Source organism: Heteronotia binoei, chromosome 13, assembly GCF_032191835.1.
Source record: "Heteronotia binoei isolate CCM8104 ecotype False Entrance Well chromosome 13, APGP_CSIRO_Hbin_v1, whole genome shotgun sequence".
Classification (NCBI taxonomy): domain Eukaryota; kingdom Metazoa; phylum Chordata; class Lepidosauria; order Squamata; family Gekkonidae; genus Heteronotia; species Heteronotia binoei.
The window spans coordinates 2,543,952-2,567,620 of NC_083235.1; the positions used below are offsets into that span (position 1 = coordinate 2,543,952).

The following is a 23,669-nucleotide window of genomic DNA, read 5'->3' on the forward strand; positions in this document are numbered from 1 at the left end:
AAATCCAATTTCAGGCAACACAGAGAGAGGCTCTATGTAAAAGCGAAGGTCGATCCGGAGCTAAAAAGCACGGTGAAACTTGCATTATACCCTTGTGATGTTTTATCACAGCCTCTGCAAGAAGGATGCTGGCGTTTTACTGGCTCATGAGCAGGACATGGCACTAGATTGGAATGGCCACCCGCCCTTTAAAGGGAGGTTCAATGTGGCCAAGTGCAAGGTAATGCACATTGGGGCCAAAAATCCTAACTATAAATACAAGTTGATGAGTTGTGAACTGGCAGAGACTGACCAAGAGAGAGATCTTGGGAGTCCTGGTAGGTAACTCACTGAAAATGTCGAGACAGTGTGCGATTGCAATAAAAAAGGCCAACGCCATGCTGGGAATTATTGGGAAGGGAATTGAAAACAAATCAGCCAGTATCATAATGCCCCTGTATAAATTGATGGTGCGTTCTCATTTGGAGTACTGTGTGCAGTTCTCATCACCGCACCTCAAAAAGGATATTATAGCATTGGAAAAAGTGCAGAAAAGGGCAACCAGAATGATTCAAGGGTTAGAACACTTTCCCTATGAAGAAAGGTTAAAACGCTTGCAGTTCTTTAGCTTGGAGAAACGTCAACTGAGGGGTGACATGATAGAGGTTGACAAGATTATGCATGGGATAGAGAAGGTAGAGAAAGAAGCCCTTTTCTCCCTTTCTCACAATACAATAACTCGTGGGCATTCAATGAAATTGCTGAGCTGTTGGGTTGGAATGGATAAAAGGAAGTCCTTCTTCACCCAAAGGGTGATTAACACATTCACTGCCACAGGTGGTGGTGGCAGCTAAAAGCATAGCCAGCTTCAAGAGGGGATTGAACATCAGTGGCCATTAGCCACAGCGTATTGTTGGAACTCTCTGTTTGGGGCAGTGATGCTCTGTATTCTTGGTGCTTATGGGGGGGCGCAGTGGGAAGGCTTCTAGTGTCCTGGCTCCACTGGTGGACCTCCTGATGGCACCTGGGTTTTTTTGGCCATTGTGTGACACAGAGTGTTGGACTGGAGGGGCCATTGGCCTGATCCAACATGGCTTCTCTTATGTTCTTATGCAATGCCTTTGAATGGCATGGCCATGGTGTAGATGACTGGGGAAGGAAATGGCAAACCACCCCCTAACATAAAGTCTGCCAAGAAAACGTCCCAATGTGACGTCACCCCATGGGTCAGTAACGATCCGGTGTTTGCACAGGGGACTACCTTTACCTACCTTGCCTCCTGCAGCAGCTGTTTTGTGGTTGCGCCTACCATACCGTGTCAGAATTCCAAAGGTGCCCACAAGCTCAAAAGGGTTTGGGGCCCACCCTGAGCTGAATAGGCCAGGCAAACCCAATCTCATCAGATCTCAGAAACTAAGCAGGGTGGACCCTGACACATACTTGGATGGGAGACCTCCTTGGAATACCAGGCACGGGAGGCAGAGGCAGTATGTATCAAGCCACTTCTCTGAATGTCCTCCAGGCCCCAGTAGGGATTGCTAGGAATCGCTATAACTTCCAGATATGCATGCTCACACATACAAAATACAGAAAATACCCCCCCCAAAGGTTGGCAACCTCTGGTCTACCCTGCTTTACACCGGGGGTGCCCAAACTGCAGCTCCGGAGACACACGTAGCTCTTTCACACATATTGTGTAGCTCTCTCATAGCCCCTTGTGCTTTTCTCACACTCCATCGGCCCACTTGAAGAAAGCATTTGTCTCTTAAAATCGCTTTGCCAAGCCAGCTGGTGGCTTGGAGAAGGCATTTAAAGTTAAAGTTGCTTTCTTTCCCTCCCTCTCGTCCCCATTTATTTTCTTCCTTCCTTCCCATCTATTTTCCTTCCTTCCTTCTTTCCAACATGTGACATTTATTCTATGTAGCTCTTACATTAAGCAAGTTTGGCCACCCTTTCTCTACCCTGTGAATTAAGAGCCATCTATTACTTTGCTGGCATTATCAGCGCTGTTATTTCCACCCAGTTTGAGGCTAAATAAGGCTCCCATTTTCAGGGCTGGATCTAGGGGGGGCAGAGGGGGTGCTTGCCCTGGGTGCCGACGAAGGGAGGGGCGCCAAATTGCATATGGAGTCCATTGTATTCTATGGAGCCATAAGATAGAATGGCCCATACGGGGGCGTCATTTTTTAATTTTGCCGCCCCACTCCAAAAACCATGTAGATCTGATCCTGCCCATTATAAGGAAGAGCAATTACACAACAACAGAAGGTATTTAAAAAGAAGCTTCGCTCAGGTGCCTCCTCCGCATTTCTCAGGTGTAGCAGATGCTGTTTTTCTTTTGGGAAGACATTCCACGGGGGAAGGGGGGCTCTCCCAAATACCCCCCCTCTTGCAACACATCTCTCAAAGAAGGATCTAAATCGGAACACGAAAGCCGCTGCACCTTATGAACACAATGGCTTTTTTCACCAAACCAATGAAAAAAAAAGAACTCTGAAATATTTGTGACTTGCGGACAGAATGAAATTAAGAAAAAGGAGAAACTGAAGGCTCAGCACGTACAAATGTCAGACAAACCTTTAGCATTTGCTTTTGGGGATAAAAGCAATTTTGAAACTCAGCCAATTGGTGCTCCCCCCGCCCCCCCACCCCTGCGCTTTTCAGGGAGTGGGTGGGGCCACTGTAAGGCAAGGCTTGTTACTGGCTACCTGCATTTCTCCAGTGTTTCCCACTGGAGAATTCGGAAGTCTGGTAACAGCCTGTGTGTGGTTCTGACTCCCCCCTTCGGTCCTTACTTCTCAGGAGGGGTGAAGAGGCAGATATTCCACTTCATAGAGTCACAAAATCATAGAGTTGGAAGGGACCTCCAGGGTCATCTAGTCCAACCCCCTAAAGAATGCAGGAAACCCACAAACACCTCCCCCTAAATTCACAGGATCCTCATTGCTGTCAGATGGCCATCCAGCCTCTGTTCGAAAACCTCCAAGGAAGGAGAGTCCCCCACCTCCCAAGGAGGAAGCCTCTTCCACTGAGGAACTGCTCTCACGATCAGGAAGTTCTTCCTAATGTTTGTTAAAAACTCCATGCTAGATTTGGCTCCGCCTCCTGTTTCAGCCATTTTGAGATGGTGCCTACCAGCTCCGCCCAGAATTCCAAAGCCCTAAAAGGCTGTGGACCCCTGCTGTATCTCATCCCCAAGAGAGGCAGCATGGATGCGTTAAGGCCATGACGGAGAGAAGTGCCGTCTCTCACTCAGAACAGACACCACTTCCCATCGTAATTGTGGCAAGGGAGAGAGGTGCCTCGATTGTGCCTTTCAATCCTGTAAACCTCCGTGCCAAGCTTTCTCGTCGTCCGCCCTCTGAGCCCCGGAAGGCCTACCTCAGCTGCTTGGCGTACGTCTGTTCGATCTCCGTCCGCTCCTTCACAAACTTGACATATTTGTCCATTAAGTCCAGGCCCCATTGCGTGTGGCGCTCGATGGTGTCAAACTGATCCTAAACCGGGGGAGGGAAGGGGGGGAAAGCAGGGAAATGTCATCAAACACAGCAGAGAGGAAAGAAAGAGGTCTAAATGGCTGAAGCCATGAAACCCTAGTTCTCAAGGTGGTTTGGGGCCGTACCAGCCCAGACCGTAGAAGGGGCTTAAAATGGACAGCTTCTCCACATAGACGCATGTGTGGATACATACACTTTCCACAAAGAAAACTAGCGTGTCTCCTCAGTCCCCAGATAATTCTTTTATTTTATTCGATATCCCAGATATTTATTTGATTTGATTTTTATCAACATTCACAAAACACAAAAGCTTTTTCCTAATCAGCTCTCCAATGGTAGGAGTAGTGGACATTTACCTTAGAAGGAAAAGGAAGATAGCATTGGATTTACCTGTTGAATTGTTGTATAAATATTATTCTGGATTCTATGTCCCCCTCTCCTTCGCATGTCCTGTTATAGGAGTGGGGAGGGATGGTGGTTCAGTGGTAGAGCATCTGCTTGGGAAGCAGAAGGTCCCAGGTTCAATCCCTGGCATCTCCAAAAAAGGGTCCAAATAGGCGTGAAAAACCTCAGCTGGAGACCCTGGAGAGCCGCTGCCAGTCTGAGTAGACAAGACTGACTTTGATGGACCAAGGGTCTGATTCAGTATAAGGCAGCTTCATATGTTCATATATGTTCATGTTCATATATATGAAATGTATATTTTGCAATGTGTTAAAAGAAATATTTTTTTTCTAAGCTTTTAGTTTTTTTTTGTGAATGTTGACATTTGATAACTTTAAGAAGCGTTCCTTAAACATTTTGCACGGAAGCGCAGTATCTCCTCTGGAGAGCCAGTTTGGTGTAGTGGTTAAGTGTGTGGACTCTTATCTGGGAGAACCGGGTTTGATTCCCCACTCCTCCACTTGCACCTGCTGGAATGGCCTTGGGTCAGCCCTAGCTCTCGCAGAGTTGTTCTTGAAAGGGCAGCTGCTGTGAGAGCTCTCTCAGCCCAACCCACCTCACAGGGTGTCTGTTGTGGGGGAGGAAGGTAAAGGAGATTGTGAGCCGCTCTGAGACTCTTTGGAGTGGAGGGTGGGATATAAATCCAATATCTTCTTCTTCTTCTGGAGCTTACAAGGCTCTTTTTTGCAAGCTCTTGGAGGATTGGCTACATCAGGGGTCTGTGGCCTAATATGCAAAGGAGCTCCCGCTAGAGGAAAAAGGAAAGGTCCCCTGTGCAAGCACCAATCTCAGCCCCATCCACCTCACAGGGTGTCTGTTGTGGGGGAGGAAGGTAAAGGAGATTGTGAGCTGCTCTGAGACTCTGTCCTTGAAAGGGCAGCTGCTATGAGAGCCCTCTCTAGCCCCACCCACCTCACAGGGTGTCTGTCGTGGGGGAGGAAGGTAAAGGAGATTGTGAGCTGCTCTGAGACTCTTTGGAGTGGAGGGCGGGATAGAAATCCAATATCATCATCTTCTTCTCTTTGCCGCTAACCTGGATATTGGCAACTTTGGTCAAATAAGCTCATTAACAAAATGAAACAAAAGGCTAACAATGTCTGAGGTCCTTGGAGGACACAGGAAGTGCCAGAGCAATGTGGAACAAACATCTGCACACAACTATTACACCGCCCAGGAGAATGAAAAATGGTCTATCCAGTCATCTTGACCTGTCTGTCTGGCCCAGTCCCCAAACTTAGTGGCAGAGTACACAACTCCCCGCTTGGAGCGCTGGCTGCTGTTCTTCTGTCCACAAGCCACACCAGTCCCTTATCTCCCCAAGCGTTGACAGAATTCTTTTTATAGCCCTGACGGAAAACATCTTGATGCCCTGAGGTGGAAAATCCATGGGGCACCCCTCCAAGTAAAGCGTGATAGCGCACAACTCTCCTGCCGTTCAAGGGAACAGCGCAGTCGCCCAGCTCCCTCTAAGCTGCGGAGTCTTGTGAGCAAAAAATTCTACTTTGTGAGTTACTGGCATTAAAGTTGAACAAAGCAGGAGTCAAGTCTCACCTTTAAGACCAACCAAGTTTTATTGAGAACGTAAGCTTTCGTGTGCCCTCTAAGCACACTTCATCAGACGAGGGGATCAGGTATTGTGGGCTGAAATATAAACAGTTTGTTGATTAAGTCTGCAGTCTGATCACATGGTAAACCAGTGTGGCTTGGCCATTTGGTTCTGGATAGCCATAAAAGGTAATAAAGTCCTCTGCCAATTGGTGTTTCTGAAAATCTAGGTGAATGCCAAAAGGATTGACTACCAGCTATGTGTGGCTTTGCTCACTGTACCGGAGTCCTTGTCTGATAAAGTGTGCTTAGAGAGCACACGAAAAGCTTACATTCTGAATAAAACTAGGTTGGTCTTAAAGGCGACTTGACTCCTATTTTGTTCTACTACTTCAACCCAACACGGCTGACCACTTGGATCTATCCACAAAAGGATGTGTATTTCCTAGTTGTAGTCCACCTAATTAAAGCTGTGAGCTACTGCATCCATTGGTTTGCTCTGGAGCCTTCCTGAGCTAAGACAAAAATGTCCAAGCTGGAGGTTAAAAAACTAGCTCGCACTAACTCAGCTTCAGCTGGACAGCACAGCCAGGTTGTGTGTGGGGGGGGGGGGTCCGTTTTTCCCTTTCCGGGGGCATCGCCACAATTCAAGCCTGGTCTCTTGCAGACACAGGACTTTTTCTGAGTCTAAGACTTGCTTCTCGATTTGGTGAGGGACACGCACATCTGGAACGTAGAAGGGGAAATAAGCAACTGGGAGTAAACATGACCTCGAACATTCCTTGCACTGTTTTGAGGTTTAGAAACGCGCTCCTGGTAGAGAAGCTTGCAAGAGAAGTCACAAGCCTTGTCCTCTACAGTGAACTCAAAACAAAGAGACTGAAGAATGCTTCCTAATGGAAGGACAGGTGTGAATTGTTTCCATGCTGGTCTGCTGTAGAATAGCCAAATTCGAGTCCAGGAGAAGAAGATATTGGATTTATATCCCGCCCTATACTCTGAACCTCAGAGTCTCAGAGCAGTCACAATCTCCTTTACCTTCCCCCCTCCCCCCCACAACAGACACCCTGTGAGGTAGGTGGGACTGAGAGAGCTCTCGCAGAAGTTGCTCTTTAAAGGACAGCTCTGCAAGAGCTATGGCTGACCCAAGGCCATGCCAGCAGCTGCAAGTGGAGGAGTGGGGAATCAAACCTGGTTCTCCCAGATAAGAGTCCACGCACTTAACCACTACACCAAACAAGGAGCATCTTAGAAACCAACAAGATATCCAGGGTGTCAGCTTTCGAGAGTCAAAGCTCCCTTCATCAGATACGAGTAGAGTGGAGATCTCTGAGTCCTTATACCACGGTCAGAAGGCAGGAAAAGTATTGCAAAAAAGGAACTTGAAGACTGTGGGATAGACAAGGCCAGCCCTGGATTATCTGGCACCCTAGACAAGGCTAACTTCTGGCACCCTCCCCCTGCACCCAATTCAGAGCCCCCAAAGGGCCAGCACCCTAGTTTGTCTAGCAGCAGGGATTGCCCTGGTGATAGAGCCAGGCAGGCTGCTGTGTCAGGTTGAAGGAGCAGAACAAAGTTTGAGTCCAGTGGTACCTTTAAGACCAACAACATTTAATTCTGGGTAGAAGCTTTTGTGTCCATCTTCTGAAGAAATGTGTGTGCACACAACAGCTGATGCCCAGAATAAAACTTCGTTGGTCTTCAAGGTGCCGCTGCATTCTTTGTTCTATTGAAGACTGTGTGTGAACTCTACCATATAAATAAATGATACAGAAGTCAGAAGGAGGAGGAGAAGGGGGAGAAGGAGGAGAAGAAGGAGGAGGAGGAGAAGGAAGAGGAGGAGGAGAAGGAAGAGGAGAAGGGGGAAAAGGAAGAGGAGGAGGAGAAGGAAGAGACGAAGAAGGAGGAGGAGGAGGAAAAGGAAGAGGAGGAGGAGGAGGGGGAGAAGGAAGAGGAGGAGGAGAAGGAAGAGGAGGAGGAGGAGAAGGGGGAGGAGGAGAAGAAGGAAGAGGAGGAGGGGGAGAAGGAAGAGGAGGAGGAGAAGGAGGAGAAGAAGAAGAAGGAGGAGGAGGAGAAGGGGGAAAAGGAAGAGGAGAAGGAGGAGGAGGAGGAGAAGAAGATGGAGAAGGAGGAGGTGGAGAAGGAAGAGGAAAAAGAGAAGGAGGAGAAGAAGGAGGAGGAGAAGGGAGAAGGAAGAGGAGGAGAAGGAAGAGGAGATGGAGGAGGAGGAGAAGGGGGAGAAGAAAGAGGAGGAGGAGAAGGAGGAGGAAGAGGAGAAGGGGGAGAAGGAAGAGGAGGAGGAGAAGGAAGAGGGGGAGGAGAAGGAGGAGGAGAAGAAGAAGAAGGAGAAGAAGGAGGAGGAGGAGAAGGGGGAGAAGAAAGAGGAGGAGCCAAAATACAAGAATATGGGGAGTTGGCGGGACTTTGTATTAATAAAGAAAAATCAAAACTTCTATGTAAAAATATGCAGATAAATAAGCAACAAGAATTGCAGAGACTAACGGGCTGTGAAGTTACCTCCAAGGTAAAATATTTGGGTGTGGAGATAACAATGAAGAATATTGATTTGTTCAAAAATAATTATGAGAAGCTATGGCATAAAATGGATGAAGATATGTTAAAGTGGAATAAACTTAATTTGTCACTGTTGGGTAGAATAGCCGCAATTAAAATGAATATTCTACCAAGAATAATGTATTTGTTTCAAACTATTCCGATTGTGAAAGACAGTAAACACTTTATTAGATGGCAAAGAAAAATTTCAGAGTTTGTGTGGGTGGGGAAGAAACCAAGAATTAAAATGAAAATTTTAACAGATGCAAAAGAGAGAGGCGGATTTCAATTACCAGACTTAAAATTATATCATGAAGCAGTTTGCTTAGTATGGATAAAAGAATGGATAATGTTGTTAAACAACAACTCTTAGCGTTGGAAGGTTAGGGAAATAAATTTGGCTGGCACGCTTATATGTATTATGGGGGAAAAAAGATAAACGGCTTTTTCTCTCACCATTATATAAGAAACAGCTTGCTAAATACATGGATGAAATATAAGAAATATGGAGATGAGAGAAAACCGTTATGGATAGTGCCAGCCGAAGTGATAAAAATAGCAGCTGAGACGGGTGAAGAAAAGTGGTTGTCATATTATCAACTATTAAAAATACAAAGTGGCAAAATAGAATTGAAAACTGCTGAAGAGCTGAATAATAAATATGATTGGTTTCAACTGCAACAAATAAAGAGCTTGGTGGAGAATGACATTAAAACTGAAGGAATAAGAAAAGAGTAAACAGAAATGGAAAAAGTTCTGCTTGGAGACAATGAAAAATTAATTTTGAAATTATATAAATTACTTTTAAAATGGTCTACGGAAGATGAAGTAGTGAAATCTCAAATGATTAAGTGGGCAATTAATGTAAATAAAGAAATACAGATGGAAACAGGAATATTTGTGGAAGAAGTCTATGAAGCTTTTGACGTGTCATAGTATTAAAGAGAACTGTTTTAAAATGATGTATAGATGGTATATGACTCCTAAGAAATTGGCAAAGATGAATAATAAGATGCCAGACAGATGTTGGAAATATAAAACATGAAGGTTCTTTCTACCATATGTGGTAGACTTGTGAAAGAGCAAAAAAGTATTGGCAGATGATTCAACAAGAAATTTCTAGGATCTTGGGATATGAATTTAAGAAAGTTGCAGAGACTTTTCTGTTGGGATTACAAATGGAAAAATTTCCAAAAGAAGATAGAACTATAATTTGATACTTGCTTTCAGCTGCTAGGACATTATATGCGCAGTTGTGGAAGCAAGAAAAAATGCCAGAGAAATGGGATTGGATTGTAAAAGTTATGACATGGAGTGAAATGGACAAATTAACAAGAATTTTAAGAGACTATGATTTAGAAGTTTTTAAGATGGAGTGGAAAAAGTTCAGAAGATATGTAGAAAAAGAGTGGAAAATAAAAGGACATTGGACAATTTTTGATAATGATTAAGTCTTAGAAAAAAGAAGAATATTAATTTTTGTTTTTATTAGTTAAGGGTACCTTTAAACATTATTATTTTAAGTAAATAACACCGGTGGGGGTCAAGTAACAGGGGAGGGGTGGGTAGAAAGTAATATATGGGATAGATAAAAGAAGTTATTAATGATGCAAGAAATATAATTTGTTCCCATATGTTACTAAATAAAATTGTTTTAACGACAAAAGAAAGAGGAGGAGGAGAAGAAGAAGGAGGAGAAGAAGGAGGGACTGGATTTATATCCCACCCTTCGCTAGCCAAAGGAATCTCGGAGCAGCTTACAAATCTCCTTTCCCTTCCCCTTCTCGCAAGAGACACTCTGTGAAGTAGGTGGAGCTGAGAGAGCTCTGACAGAAACTGCTCTTGAGCAGAACAGCTCTGCAAGAACTTGTGACTGACTCAAGGCCACATCAGCAGCTGCATGGGGAGGAGTGGGGAGCCAAACCCGGTTCTCTCAGATAAGAGTCTGTGCGCTTAACCACTACACCAAACGGTTTCCACAAGCTATTTCTGTCATTCTGCATCTTACCACTTTGTGCCTCACACAACACACCTCCTCCTTGACCAACTAAAAACAGTGGAGGGCAAAAACGCAAGAGGCTTTTTCCCATGACAACCAAGGCCGGGTAACTTCTACAACTCAACAAGATCCAGGCATGCAACATTTTTGGCAAAGCACTAGAAAAACTATTTCCACTTCTCATTCTTTCCTTCCCTCTCATCTGATTAAATGTCTTTAGATCAAATACCTCGAGCGGTCCTCTGGTACACACCACATTTGAACTTTTATGCCCAAACAATAATTAAAAGAAAAACAACTAGCAGCAACAGTGAGGGGTAATATTAGCAGATCTATCAGATAAAAGATTTTTTTATAGTGAGGTAAAAAAGCAATGTGGTCCAAACAGTACGTTAAAATTAGATTCCTAGGAGTGGCATTCAGTGGACGTTCCAACAAAATATGCAGTAACGTACTACCTCTCTCCCTGAGGAAAAGTCACACAAACGCTTCGAAACAACGGTCCTCATTAATCTACCCCTCATAACAGGCTTTTAAAAAGAAGAAGGTAGTCCCCTGTGCAAGCACCAGTCGTTTCCAACTCTGGGGTGATGTTGCTTTCACACCGTTTTCACGGCAGACTTTTTACGGGATGGTTTGCCATTGCCTTCCCCAGTCATCTACACTTTCCCCCCAGCAAGCTGGGGACTCATTTGACCGACCTCAGAAGGATGGAAGGCTGAGTCAACCTTGAGCCGGCGACCTGAACCCAGCTTCTGCTGGAATCGAACTCAGGTCGTGAGCACAGAGCTCAGACTGCAGCTTTACCACTCTGTGCCATGGGGCTCTTTTATAACAGGGGTAGGCTGAACATTTAACCAAGTCATTTAAAAAGCTCTAAAATAATTTGGGACAAATGGAAGCAGAGATGCCAGCCAGTTTGGTGTAGTGGTTAAGTGCACAGACTCTTATCTGGGAGTACCGGGTTTGACTCCCCACTCCTCCACACGCACTGGCTGATGTGGCCTTGAGTCAGTCACAATTTCTCGCAGACCTGTTCCTCTCAAGAGCAGTTTCTGTCAGAGCTCTCTCAGCCCCACCTACCTCACAGGGTGTCTGTTGTGGGGAGGGGAAGGGAAAAGAGATTGTAAGCCGCTCTGAGACTCCTTCAGGTAGCGAAGGGTGGGGTATAAATCCAACCTCTTCTCTTCTTCTTCTCTTCTACCCCCCTCCCCCATTCCCTGCCAGTGGCAACGAGAGACCTGGCAACCCTAATTAGAAGACAAGTGATATAGAAGAAGACTGCAGATTTATACCCCGCCCTTCTCTCTGAATCAGAGTCTCAAAGCCGCTTACAATCTCCTTTATCTTCTTTTCCCACAATAGACACCCTTGCGAGGTAGGTGGGACTGAGAGAGCTCTGACAGAAGCTGCCCTTTCAAGGACAACTCCTGTGAGAGCTATGACTGACCCAAGGCCATTCCAGCAGCTTTCACAAAATTAAGGAAGAGCAAACCTGGGAGGCACAAAACCATGTCTCCAAGAATCCATCTCCTGGGTATGTTTCCTAATGAAGGAATCTCCTTCAAGTTCACAAAAATCACATTTTAAAAAGCATCCCTTGCGTCATGTTGCCTGCCCAGGGTGGGGGAAGGAGGAAACCTTGTCATCTTCATGTGTTTGTACTGAGCGATGGGAACCAAATCTCCCTTACAGAATCACTTATGGGGGGGGGGGGAAGGAGGGAGATTGCTAAGTCACAGACTTCCCGCCCTACATCATTCAGCTATTGCTGATGAGAAAACCCACAAGACGATGTCATCGCAACACAAGATGATCGACCATCCAGCGCACTTCGGAGGAGGAGGTGACCCCAGGGGTCCTCTATCTCGTGTCCCGCTTGCTGCCTGCTCCAACACACTCTGTGCTGAACGTTCTACAAACCACACCGCCTGTTATGTAAGGACACTTCTAGTTCACGAGGGGAGGGTTTTGGCTGGTACGGAGAAAGAAGCGGACGATCCCAGCCAGAACTGGAGTGAATCATTCTCATGCCATTTCCCTGAGTAATCTCAGCACATCCCCTCAAAACTTGGCTCTGCTGAGGAGACACAGCTAAAATCCCGGGCAACAGACAAGACTCCGGCCGATGCTAGACATGACGGGGACGGTCGTGGGTGTTTCTGGGGAGGTGAGCCTTGGGGGAGTGCCGGGGAGGCCCAAAGCAAAAGGAAAATGCAGATGAGAGCAGCAAAACCTTCTGACCTTCTCTTGCTGTCCTCTGCTCTATTAAGCCAGGGGTGGCCAAAATTGCTTAATGTAAGAGCCGTGTAGAATAAATGCCAGATGCCTAAAAGCCGCAAGACACGACTGTCAGACGTCTGAGAGCTGCAAGACATGAACATCAGATGCTTGAGAGCCGCAAGACAGGAGGTAGAGGTAGAAAGAAAGCAACTACCGTGAAATGCATTCTCCAAGCTGCCAGCTGGCTTGGCTTGGAGACGTAATTTAAAGAGACGGATGGCTTCTCCAAGCCTGTCCATGGGGCAGTGGGGGATCTGAAAGCCACACAATATGTGTGAAAGAGCCCTGTGAAATCTGCCATGCTGGAAAGAGAGATGTGATTTTCAGCTTTCATGTTGTGCTTCTGATGAAGTGTGCTTAGAGCACACGAAAGCTTACATTTTGAATAAAACTTTGTTGGTCTCAAAGGTGTGACTTGACTCCTACTTTGTTCTTCTCTTCCTAGGTCGCTGTTCACTAGCAAAACAAGGAAATTTCTCGGGCAAGAAAGAGCCAGGATTTTGAGATTGTTGTCATCAGGGAGGGACGGTGGCTCAGTGGTAGAGCATCTGCTTGGGAAGCAGACGGTCCCAGGTTCAATCCCCGGCATCTCCAAAAAAGGGTCCAGGCAAATAGGCGTGAAAAGCCTCCGCTTGAGACCCTGGAGAGCCGCTGCCAGTCTGAGAAGACAATACTGACTTCGATGGACCAAGGGTCCGATTCAGTATAAGGCAGCTTCATATGTTCATATATATGTTCATCTCGGCAGGTCATGCGTCTACCGGAGTGATCTTTTGTGCAATGCTCAGTCTCAACAATGCCTGGCCAAAGCCCTCCACAAGGGCCGTAAGCCCACCCAGCCAATGATGGCCCAGCCACAGTAGTGCCGCTGGAACTGGACTTTGGGGGCAGAGGGGTAGGGGGCTCACCTTTGAAGAATTCTAGCGGGCGGAGGCTGTAAGAACGTTCTGCCCTGAGTCTATAAAGACTTTGCTAGCTCCCTGCTTTGGCTGAAAGGAACGGCATGGTGTGGCTACCAAGACCAATATTGCAGGTTTGTTCCTTGCTTATTTGTGTATTGAAACATTCGCAGTCCGCCTGTCCTCTTGGTTCAGGGCAGCTTTCAGTAATAGTTAGTCAAAACATCCTGAAGGCAGGAAAGGCAGGGAAACGCTTCTCCCTGCTCCCCATGGAATCTGCCGTCCCACAAAGAGATGACATTTTCAGCTAAACGCAAAGGGAAACGTTTCAGAGCTCTCTCCAGGAAGCGCACCCACCCAAGTCACGGAATCACTAAGTTGGGAGGGACTTCCAGGATCATCTGCACAATGCAGGAAATTCACAACGGGGGTGGCCAACGGGAGCTCTCCAGATGTTTTTTGCCAACAACTCCCATCAGCTCCAGCCATTGGCCATGCTGGCTGGGGTTGACGGGAGTTGTAGGCAAAAAACACCCGGAGAGCTACCGTTGGCCTCCACCCCCACACCCTTCCTGCCCTCCTCCTCATGAACTGCCTAATTCACAGAATCAGCATTGCTGTCAGATGGCCCTCTAGCCTCTGCTTAAAAGCCTCCAAGGAAGGAGAGCCCACCACCTCCTGAGGAAGCCTGTTCCACTGAGCAACCACTCTGACTGTTAGGAAGTTCTTCCTAATGTTGAGCCGGAAACTCTTTTGATTCAATTTCAACCCACAGGTTCTGGTCCTACCTTCTGGGGCCACAGAAGACAATTCCATCCCATCCTCTCTATGACAGCCCTTCAAGTCCTTGAAGATGGTGATCCTATCACCTCTCAGCTGCGTTCTCTCCAGGCTAAACCTGCCCAGTTCCTTCAACCTTTCCTCATAGGACTTGGTCTCCAGACCCCTCACCATCTTCGTCACCCTCCTCTGGACCCATTCCAGCTTATCTATATCCTTCTTAAAATGTGGTGCCCAAAAGTGAACACAAGACTCCAGAAGCTCCTTAAAGACTAACAGGATTTGTGCCAGGGTAGGAGGTAATCCTTTTACCCCTTTGTCATCCAAGGGCCCCACTGCTTCCTCGGCTGGTTTCCTGCTTCTAATATATTTGAAGAAATTCTTATTGTTGGTCTTCATGTTTTTTGCAATATGCTCCTCATAGTCCCTTTTTGCCTGCCTGATCACACTCTTGCATTTGATTTGCCACAGCCTGTGTTCCCTTTTATTAATCTCACTTGGACTAGCTTTCCACCACTTAAAGGAGTCCTTCTTACCTTTTACAGCTTCCATTACTTTGTTTGTTAACCATGCAGCCCTTTTCTTATACCTGTTTGTGCCTTTCCTAACTTGTGGTATATTTTATCTGAGGTTCTAGGATTGTAGTTTTACATAGCCAGAACACAGTTCACACAATACCTTTTACTACTCCTCATAATGCTGTGCTGTCAAGACACACTGAACCATGGTGACCCCAGAGGAGGCCACGGAGTTCTCAAGGCAAGAGGTGAGCAAAGAAGGTTGGCCAACTCTGGTCTTTCTTGGTGGTCTCCCATCCATGTACTAAAGTACTAATCAGGCCTGACTCCATTTAGCTCCCAAGGTTTGACAAGATCAGGGCAGCGTGGCCCATCCAGGTCAAAAACAAATACAGGGGGGTTAAGCCATTGCCTGCCTCTGCGTAGCAACCCTGGGCTTCCTTGGTGGTCTCCCATCCAAGTACTGCATTGTGAAGGAGTTGGATTAGATGACCCTGGAAGTCCCTTCCAACTCTATGATTCTACTAACCAGGGCTCAACCTGCTTAACTTCTGAGATCTGATGAGATCAGGCTAGCCTGTGCCATCCAGATCACAGAAAGAGACATTCAGAGGCGGTTTGCCTTTGCCTGCCTCTGCACAGCAGCCCTGGACTTCTTTGAAGGTCTCCCATCCAAGTACTAAAGAGGCCTCATCTTGCTTAGCTTCTGAGATCTGATGAGACTGGGCTAGACTGGCCCATTCAAGTCAAGGTAAGAGACGGACAGAGGTGGGCTTGCCGTTGCCTGCCTCTGCGTAGCAACCCTGGACTTCCTTGGTGGTCTCCCATCCAAGTACTAACCAGGGCTGACCCTGCTTAACTTCTGAGATGTGACGAGATGAGGCTAGCCTGGGCCATCCAGGTGAAGCTAAGAGATGGACAGAGGTGGTTTGCCATCGCCTGCCTCTGCGTGGCAGCCCTGGACTTCTTTGGAGGTCTCCCATCCAAATACTAACCATGTCTCATCCCGCTTAGCTTCTGAGATCTGATGGGAGCTCTTACACTGCTACCTTCCATTTTCAATGACAACCACCAACTTCCAGTGCCTCCAAATTCTTGAGGGCTACACATTTTTGGTGTGCCCAAGGAATTCTGGGGTGTTGCGTTTTTGTCTTATAACCCGCACAGCAAGTGGTGCAGAAAGCACAACACAGGATCTTCATTGCCATCTGACAGCAATGAAGATCCTGTGAATTTAGGGGGAGGCGCTTGTGAGTTTCCTGCATGGTGCAGGGGGTTGGACTAGATAACCCTGGAGGTCCCTTCCAACTCTAGGATTTTATGATTTTCCTTCCTTGGAGGTTTTTAAACAGAGGCTAGATGGCCATCTGACAGCGATGAAGATCCTTTGAATTTAGGGGGAGATGTTTGTGAGTTTAGAGCGGTTCCTCAGTGGAACAGGCTTCCTCCTTGGGAGGTGGTGGGCTCTCCTTCCTTGGAGGTTTTATAACAGAGGCTAGATGGCCATCTGACAGCAATGAAGATCCTGTGAATTTAGGGGGAGGTGTTTGTGAGTTTAGAGCGGTTCCTCAGTGGAACAGGCTTCCTCCTTGGGAGGTGGTGGGCTCTCCTTCCTTGGAGGGTTTTCAACAGAGGCTAGATGGCCATCTGACAGCGATGAAGATCCTGTGAATTTAGGGGGAGGCGCTTGTGAGTTTCCTGCATGGTGCAGGGGGTTGGACTAGATGACCCTGGAGGTCCCTTCCAACTCTAGGATTCTATGATTTTCCTTCCTTGGAGGTTTTTAAGCAGAGGCTAGATGGCCATCTGACAGCAATGAAGATCCTGTGAATTTAGGGGGAGGCGCTTGTGAGTTTCTTGCATGGTGCAGGGGGTTGGACTAGATAACCCTGGAGGTCCCTTCCAACTCTAGGATTCTATGATTTTCCTTCCTTGGAGGTTTTTAAACAGAGGCTAGATGGCCATCTGACAGCGATGAAGATCCTGTGAATTTAGGGGGAGGTGTTTGTGAGTTTCCTGCATGGTGCAGGGGGTTGGACTAGATAACCCTGGAGGTCCCTTCCAACTCTAGGATTTTATGATATTCATTCCTTGAAGGTTTTTAAGCAGAGGCTAGATGGCCATCTGACAGCGATGAAGATCCTGTGAATTTAGGGGGAGGCGCTTGTGAGTTTCCTGCATGGTGCAGGGGGTTGGACTAGATGACCCTCGAGGTCCCTTCCAACTCTAGGATTCTATGATTTTCCTTCCTTGGAGGTTTTTAAGCAGAGGCTAGATGGCCATCTGACAGCGATGAAGATCCTGTGAATTTAGGGGGAGGTGTTTGTGAGTTTCCTGCATGGTGCAGGGGGTTGGACTAGATGACCCTGGAGGTCCCTTCCAACTCTAGGATTCTATGATTTTCCTTCCTTGGAGGTTTTTAAGCAGAGGCTAGATGGCCATCTGACAGCGATGAAGATCCTGTGAATTTAGGGGGAGGCGCTTGTGAGTTTCCTGCATGGTGCAGGGGGTTGGACTAGATGACCCTCGAGGTCCCTTCCAACTCTAGGATTCTATGATTTTCCTTCCTTGGAGGTTTTTAAGCAGAGGCTAGATGGCCATCTGACAGCGATGAAGATCCTGTGAATTTAGGGGGAGGTGTTTGTGAGTTTCCTGCATGGTGCAGGGGGTTGGACTAGATGACCCTGGAGGTCCCTTCCAACTCTAGGATTCTATGATTTTCCTTCCTTGGAGGTTTTTAAGCAGAGGCTAGATGGCCATCTGACAGCGATGAAGATCCTGTGAATTTAGGGGGAGGCGCTTGTGAGTTTCCTGCATGGTGCAGGGGGTTGGACTAGATGACCCTAGAGGTCCCTTCCAATTCTAGGATTCTATGAAGACTCTACTTTTAAAAGAAAATTAGTTTTTTGTTCTCACGCCTTGCCCAAGGAAACTCAAAAGAGCACGGGGCAGTCTTATTTCTCCCGAAAACTTACAGCTTCGATAACATGACAACGGCTCAGCTCCCGCCGCTGTTTGCAGATGAGAAGCAGATGGGAGCCCATCAGGCGAGAGCGGAGATCATCTAGGGGGACATTCCGCTGGCTTCTCTCTCTGTTCTTGCGCAATGGGGGATGCTGGTGAGTTCTCTCGCACTCGGCTCCCCCGAGGCCTCTACCAAGAGAGCGGCTAGTTGAACGGAGCTTTAAACTGGGAAAGCGCAGCTTCCCGTCTCCTTTTCCTCTTTCGCAGGACACAGCCATCCCACCACCCAGCAGTTTGCCTGAGGAGCAAAGTCGATTTGTTGCCTAACTAACAAGAAGCATGGAGACTTCCATACAGCAGGGGTGGCCAAACTGTGACTTGGGAGCCACGTGTGGCTCTTTCACACATATTGTGAGGCTCGTGAAGCCCCCACTGCCCTGTCTGTCAAGAAAGAGAGCTCATAGGTATAAATAGACAAATAAATATAAAACACTCCGTGAGGGTTTTTATTAATGCATATACCAAAACAATTTTATAAGAACACAAGAGAAGCCATGTTGGATCAGGCCAATGGCCCATCCAGTCCAACACTCTGTGTCACACAGTGGTCAAAAAACCCAAGTGCCATCAAGAGGTCCATCAGTGGGGCCAGGACACTAGAAGTCCTCCCACTGTGCCCCCCAAGCACCAAGAATATAGAGCATCACTGCCCCAGACAGAAGAACATAAGAGAAGCCATGTTGGATCAGGCCAGTGGCCCATCCAGTCCAACACTCTGTGTCACAGAAGAACATAAGAGAAGCCATGTTGGATCAGGTCAATGGCCTGTCCAGTCCAACACTCTGTGTCACACTGTGGCCAAAAAAAGAATAATATATATGGATTAGGCCAAGGGCCCATTCCTGTCCAACGCTGCGTGTCACACAGGGGCCAAATATATATCTACGCTGTGGCTAATAGCCACTGATGGGCCTCTGCTCCATATTTTTATCCAATCCCCTCTTGAAGCTAGCTATGCTTGTAGCCACCACCACCTCCTGTGGCAGTGAATTCCACATGTTAATCACCCTTTGGGTGAAGAAGGACTTCCTTTTATCTGTTTTAACCTGACTGCTCAGCAATTTCATGGAGTGCCCACGAGTTCTTGTATTTTGAGAAAGGGAGAAAAGTCCTTCTTTCTCTACTTTCTCCATCCCATGCATCATCTTGTCGACCTCTATCATGTCACCCTGCAGTCGACATTTCTCCAAGCTAAAGAGCCCCAAGCGTTTTAACCTTTCTTCATATAGTAAACAATATTCAGTGGTATTACACAGAATTCCCTTCTACAGAAAACTGTACTATGTTCTCTCTTTGTTTGCAGAGCTACATGAAGTCCAAGAAATTCCAACACAGATATGACTGCTTCCCAAAGCAGGTGTGGCTGCAAACGGACTGCTGCTTCTGTCCTCTTTTCGGAGTTTCCTTCTTCAGGCGGCTCACCAAAGGGGTAAATTATTTCAGCTGGCTGTGCTCTTGTCTCCAAATAGATCTGGCTCAGCACTTCTATTTGCCCTGGGCTTCTCTTGAAAGGGCCAGCTTGGAGAAGGCATTTCTTTAATTTTACTTCTCCAAGCCAGGCCAGTTGGCGGCTTGGAGAATGCAGTTAAAGTTGCTTTCTTTCTACCTCTCCTTCCCTCCCCCCTCCCATCACCTATTTTTCCTTCCTTCCCTTGCAGCTCTCAAACATCTGAAGCTCATGTCTTGTGGCTCTCAAACATCTGACGCTTATTCTATGTGGCTCTTATGTTAAGGAAGTGTGCCCATCCCTGTCATAGAGGGTTGTCAGCTCTGGGATGAGAAATTCAAGGAAGCTGGAGAGGTTGTATTTTGGGGAAAGGAGGGACCTCAGGGGAATGTGACACCATAGAGAGTGCCCTCTGAAGTTCCCATTTCCTCCAGCAGAACTGATCTCTGTAGTCTAGAGATCGGCCATAATTCTAGGAGATCTCCAGGCCCCACCTGGAGGCTGGCAACCCTGCCTTCTCAGCCAGCAACCAGGCAGGGTGGAAGGTGCGGCCTCTAGACTGCTAGCCACGGCTCAGGTGCACAGAGAGCTCCAAAAGTGCTGGGGTTTATCTCCCAGGGAGCAGTCAGACAGCTTTGGGAGGTTCCCCGTCGCCTCCCTGCCTGAGTCACCAAAACACCTTGGACCAGCCCTGCCTTACAGGAGACCAAAGCTTCAGGCAGAGACAGACAGCTGAGGCTCGGTCGTACACTTGTTAAGTAAAGCGCAACAGAGTCACTGGCTGCCGGCACAAGACAATATGGTTGAGCACAAAACTCCTGAAAACAAGTCCCTGAGAACAAGGGAACTGGACATCTGGCAGGAAGGATCGTCCGCCCGCTGGCCCGCGAGGGAAGCTTTGGCTGAAAGCAGAATCTGCAAGCGGGATCCTCCCAGCGCTCAGATCCTAAGGGGGGATTACGAGAGGAAATGCCGATCTTCCCACTCACAGCAACAGCAGGACAGAAAACAACTCGGGGCGATGTTTACTGAGAAGAAAACCGAACACAGAAGTCTGGCAAAGAGAGAGCAGCCAGCAACGGAGCTTGTCCTGTTGGACAGACAGGCATCGAGGGGAAAGAGGATATTATTCCAGAGAGCTGGAAAGGCACTGCAATCCAGGGACCAGAGCACAGTCCTTAGCGGACGGCTTGGATCCTTCAGGGAGAGCATAGGAACATCTGGAGCTGCAGTGGCTTCAAATCAGACTGCTGGTCTATGTAGGTGGTCTACTCTGAGAGTTGCTACCCACGAGGAAGGGGCTTTGGCTATCCCAACAGGACATCCTGCAGAACGCACTCTTCAGTCACGAGCAGAGTTCCCTCTAAGCTGAGCTGGCTCCCAGCTTTTTAGCCTCCGGCTCACACATTTTTGTCTTCGCTCAGGAAAAATGGACCCAAAGCAAGCTAATTCGTGCCGCAGCTCACAACTTTAATGCCAGCAGCTCACAAAGAATATTTGCTCATAAGACGCCACAGCTTAGAGGGAGTATTGGTCACAAGCCTCCCTTAATGCTGGGGTACCCACAGAATAAAGGCCTATATGACCTGGGACCTGTCTACCTTCGGGACCGCCTTTCCCCCTATGAGCCCCAGATAGCACTGCGTTCAAGTTCTCAAAATCTCCTCATGACCCCTGGGCCAGCTGTCTACCACTAGCGCTAGGGCCTTTTTGGTAGCAGCCCCCGCCTTGTGGAAGCCCCTCCCTGAAAACATCAGGGCCCTGCGGGACCTGCCACAGTTCCACAGGGCTTGCAAGACTGAACTGTTTCAACGAGCTTTCAGTGTCTAAGGGGCGGGCGGTGTCCAAAACTCCACAGTATTGGCAATTTATTTATTTATTTATTTAGTTTGATTTTTTAGCCCACCCTTCCTGTAGAACAGGCTCGGGGTGGGTTACGTAAAAAAAAAAAACAATCAACAGTTACAAACAATTAAAATGTATAAAATCTAAAATCACAGAACAACAACAGGACTAAAACAGCAATTCTAACTGACTCCAATATAAGCGCGGAGCACCAAATAACATCCAGTAATATCAATTCCCATCTTGGATTTTTATGGACAGTACACGGTATGAAATGACTTTTATTGTATATCTCTTTTTTAAAATTTTTATGTTGTTTTAACTGTTGTTAGCCGCCCTGAGCCTGTTTGGGGAGGGCGGGATATAAATAGGATAAAATAAAAATAAACAAACAAACAAATAAAATAAAATAACAATATAACCCAAGAAAGTCTTAGTATAACTTCAGCCAAGAACTGAATGGGTGGCCAGAGCTTTTGGCCCTCACATTTCAGATACGGTGACAATTACCAGCAAACATAAGGACATAAGAGAAGCCATGTTGGATCAGGCCAGTGGCCCATCCAGTCCAACGCTCTGTGTCACATAAGAGAAGCCATGCTGGATCAGGCCAGTGGCCCATCCAGTCCAACACTCTCCGTCACATAAGAACAGAAGCCATGTTGGATCAGGCCAGTGGCCCATCCAGTTCAAAACTCTGTGTCACATAAGAGAAGCCATGTTGGATCAGGCCAGTGGCCCATCCAGTCCAACACTCTGTGTCACAGAAGAACATAAGAGAAGTCATGTTGGATCAGGCCAATGGCCCATCCAGTCCAACACTCTGTGTCACAGAAGAACGTAAGAGAAGCCATGTTGGATCAGGCCAATGACCTATCCAGTCCAACACTCTGTGTCACATCAGAACATAAGAGAAGCCATGTTGGATCAGGCCAATGGCCCATCCAGTCCAACACTCTGTGTCACACACACACACACATATATATATATATACTGTGGCTAATAGCCACTGATGGACCTCTGTTCCATATTTTTATTCAGTCCCCTCTTGAAGCTGGCTATGCTTGTAGCCACCGCCACCTTCTGTGGCAGTGAATTCCACATGTTAATCACCCTTTGGTGATTAATCACCTGTTAATCACCTCATGTAGCGATGAGCATTTTGTGGCTAACATGGGTTCCATAAAACCTAAGCCTCAATCAGAAGGCAGCTGAGTTCCTCTGCAATAGAAGACGCTAGATCAGGGGTGACCAAACTGGCTTAACGTAAGAGCCACACAGAATAAACATCAGATGTTTGAGAGCCACAAGACATGAACGTCAGCAGTTTGAAGGAAGGAAGGAAGGAAAACAAATGGGGGAAGAGAGGAAGGAGAGAGGTGTGGAAAGAAAGCAACTTTAAATGCATTTTCCAAGCTGCCAGCTGGCTTGGCTTGGAGAAGTGATTGGAGACACATGTCTTCTCCAAGCCAGCTGACAGGGCAATGGGGGCTTCGAGAGCCACACAATATGTCTGAAAGAGCCACATGTGGTTCCTGAGTCACAGTTGAGCTAGATTCTAGATTTTAGGGATCTAAGTTTTCAAAAGTCAAAGCCCCCTTTTACTAGGTATCTGACCAAGAGAGCTTGGAATCTGAGAAGAACTGCTAGTCTCTAAGGCGGGGCTGGTCTTGAATGTAGCTATAAAACCTCAGTGTTTTTTTTACCAGTGCACAAACACACACAGTAGAAACCAGCCCAGGGAACATGAGGAAACAAGACAAAAAAAAATCCAGCATAAAATACAAAGAAACACCGTGGGGATTCCCACCTATAGTTTCATCCATCCATCACGCCCCACAATCGTCTGCTCTAGTGGCTGACATTTTTGCCTTTCAGCATCCACAGTAACCCATCGGAGGCTACAGCCTGCCCAAGCAGGAACAAAGAGAAACACAGGCTCGGGTCAATCCAGACAGTATGTCAAGCGAAAGGAGAACGAAAGCAACGTATCGATAAGGCAAGCACGAAACATCTCTTTAAATGAAGGGAATGAGCCAGAGTACGACGACAAAGGAGCAAAGGGGGTGCTGATGGAAATATGGATGTGGCGGATTCACTATTTGCGGGAAGGGCGTCTGAGCAACCAAGTCAAAGAGAGGACAAGTCAGCAGGTCCAGACACCAGCCTTCCAAAATTCCTTAAAACTCTCTTGTGAAACTGTAGGCTTCCTAACAATAATATGCGTGATATCACAATCTACCTAGAAAAGGGAAAGTAAGAAATGCTGCTGACCGGTTCTGAAAAAGCACAGGGGTGTCAAACATGTGGCCCAGGAGCCAAATCAGGCCCCCAGAGGGCTCCTATCAGGCCCCTGAGCAACTGGCTGTCATCTGCTTCCTTCTCTCTCTCTCTTGCTTCCTTCTGCATAACAGCTTGCTTTGCCTGGCTTGCCCAATTGCACAGGAGTTATAGAGCAAAATCTCTCTTTTCTCCACTGGCTGAGGCTCCCCCCTTGGGGAAGAAGGGGGGGAGGGAGAGCTTGCTTTGCCAGGCTCTCTCAATCGCACAGCAGAGCTACTGAGCCAAGCCTCCCTTCTATTGGGTGAGGTTTCTCCACCCCCCAGTCCCCTGGGGAAAGAAGGAAAGAGCCAGAGTTTCCTTTGCCCAGTTCCCTGGATCCCATGGGAGAAATACAAGAGCAATGTGCTAATCTTTTAAGCATCTTTTAAGTATATATATTTTTTAATTCTTTGTGTCCTTTATAAAGTTTCTCTCTCCACTACCTAATCTTAAACAGATATACACATGGCCCGGCTCGACAAGGTCTCATTTATTTCAGAAACGTCCCTCATAATGAATGAGTTTGACACCGCT

General features: G+C 47.2%; 1 protein-coding gene across 3 annotated transcripts in view; it reads right to left on the reverse strand.

Annotated features, from left to right (window-relative positions):
• The window catches only part of TRIP10 (thyroid hormone receptor interactor 10), a 221,749-nt gene that overhangs the window by 55,164 nt on the left and 142,916 nt on the right, over positions 1 to 23,669 (reverse strand). For all 3 annotated transcript variants that reach the window (XM_060252053.1, XM_060252052.1, XM_060252054.1), the window contains exon 2: positions 3,361 to 3,476. In XM_060252053.1, the coding sequence (XP_060108036.1) occupies positions 3,361 to 3,476 (116 nt within the window). The remainder of the gene's footprint in view (positions 1 to 3,360; positions 3,477 to 23,669) is intronic.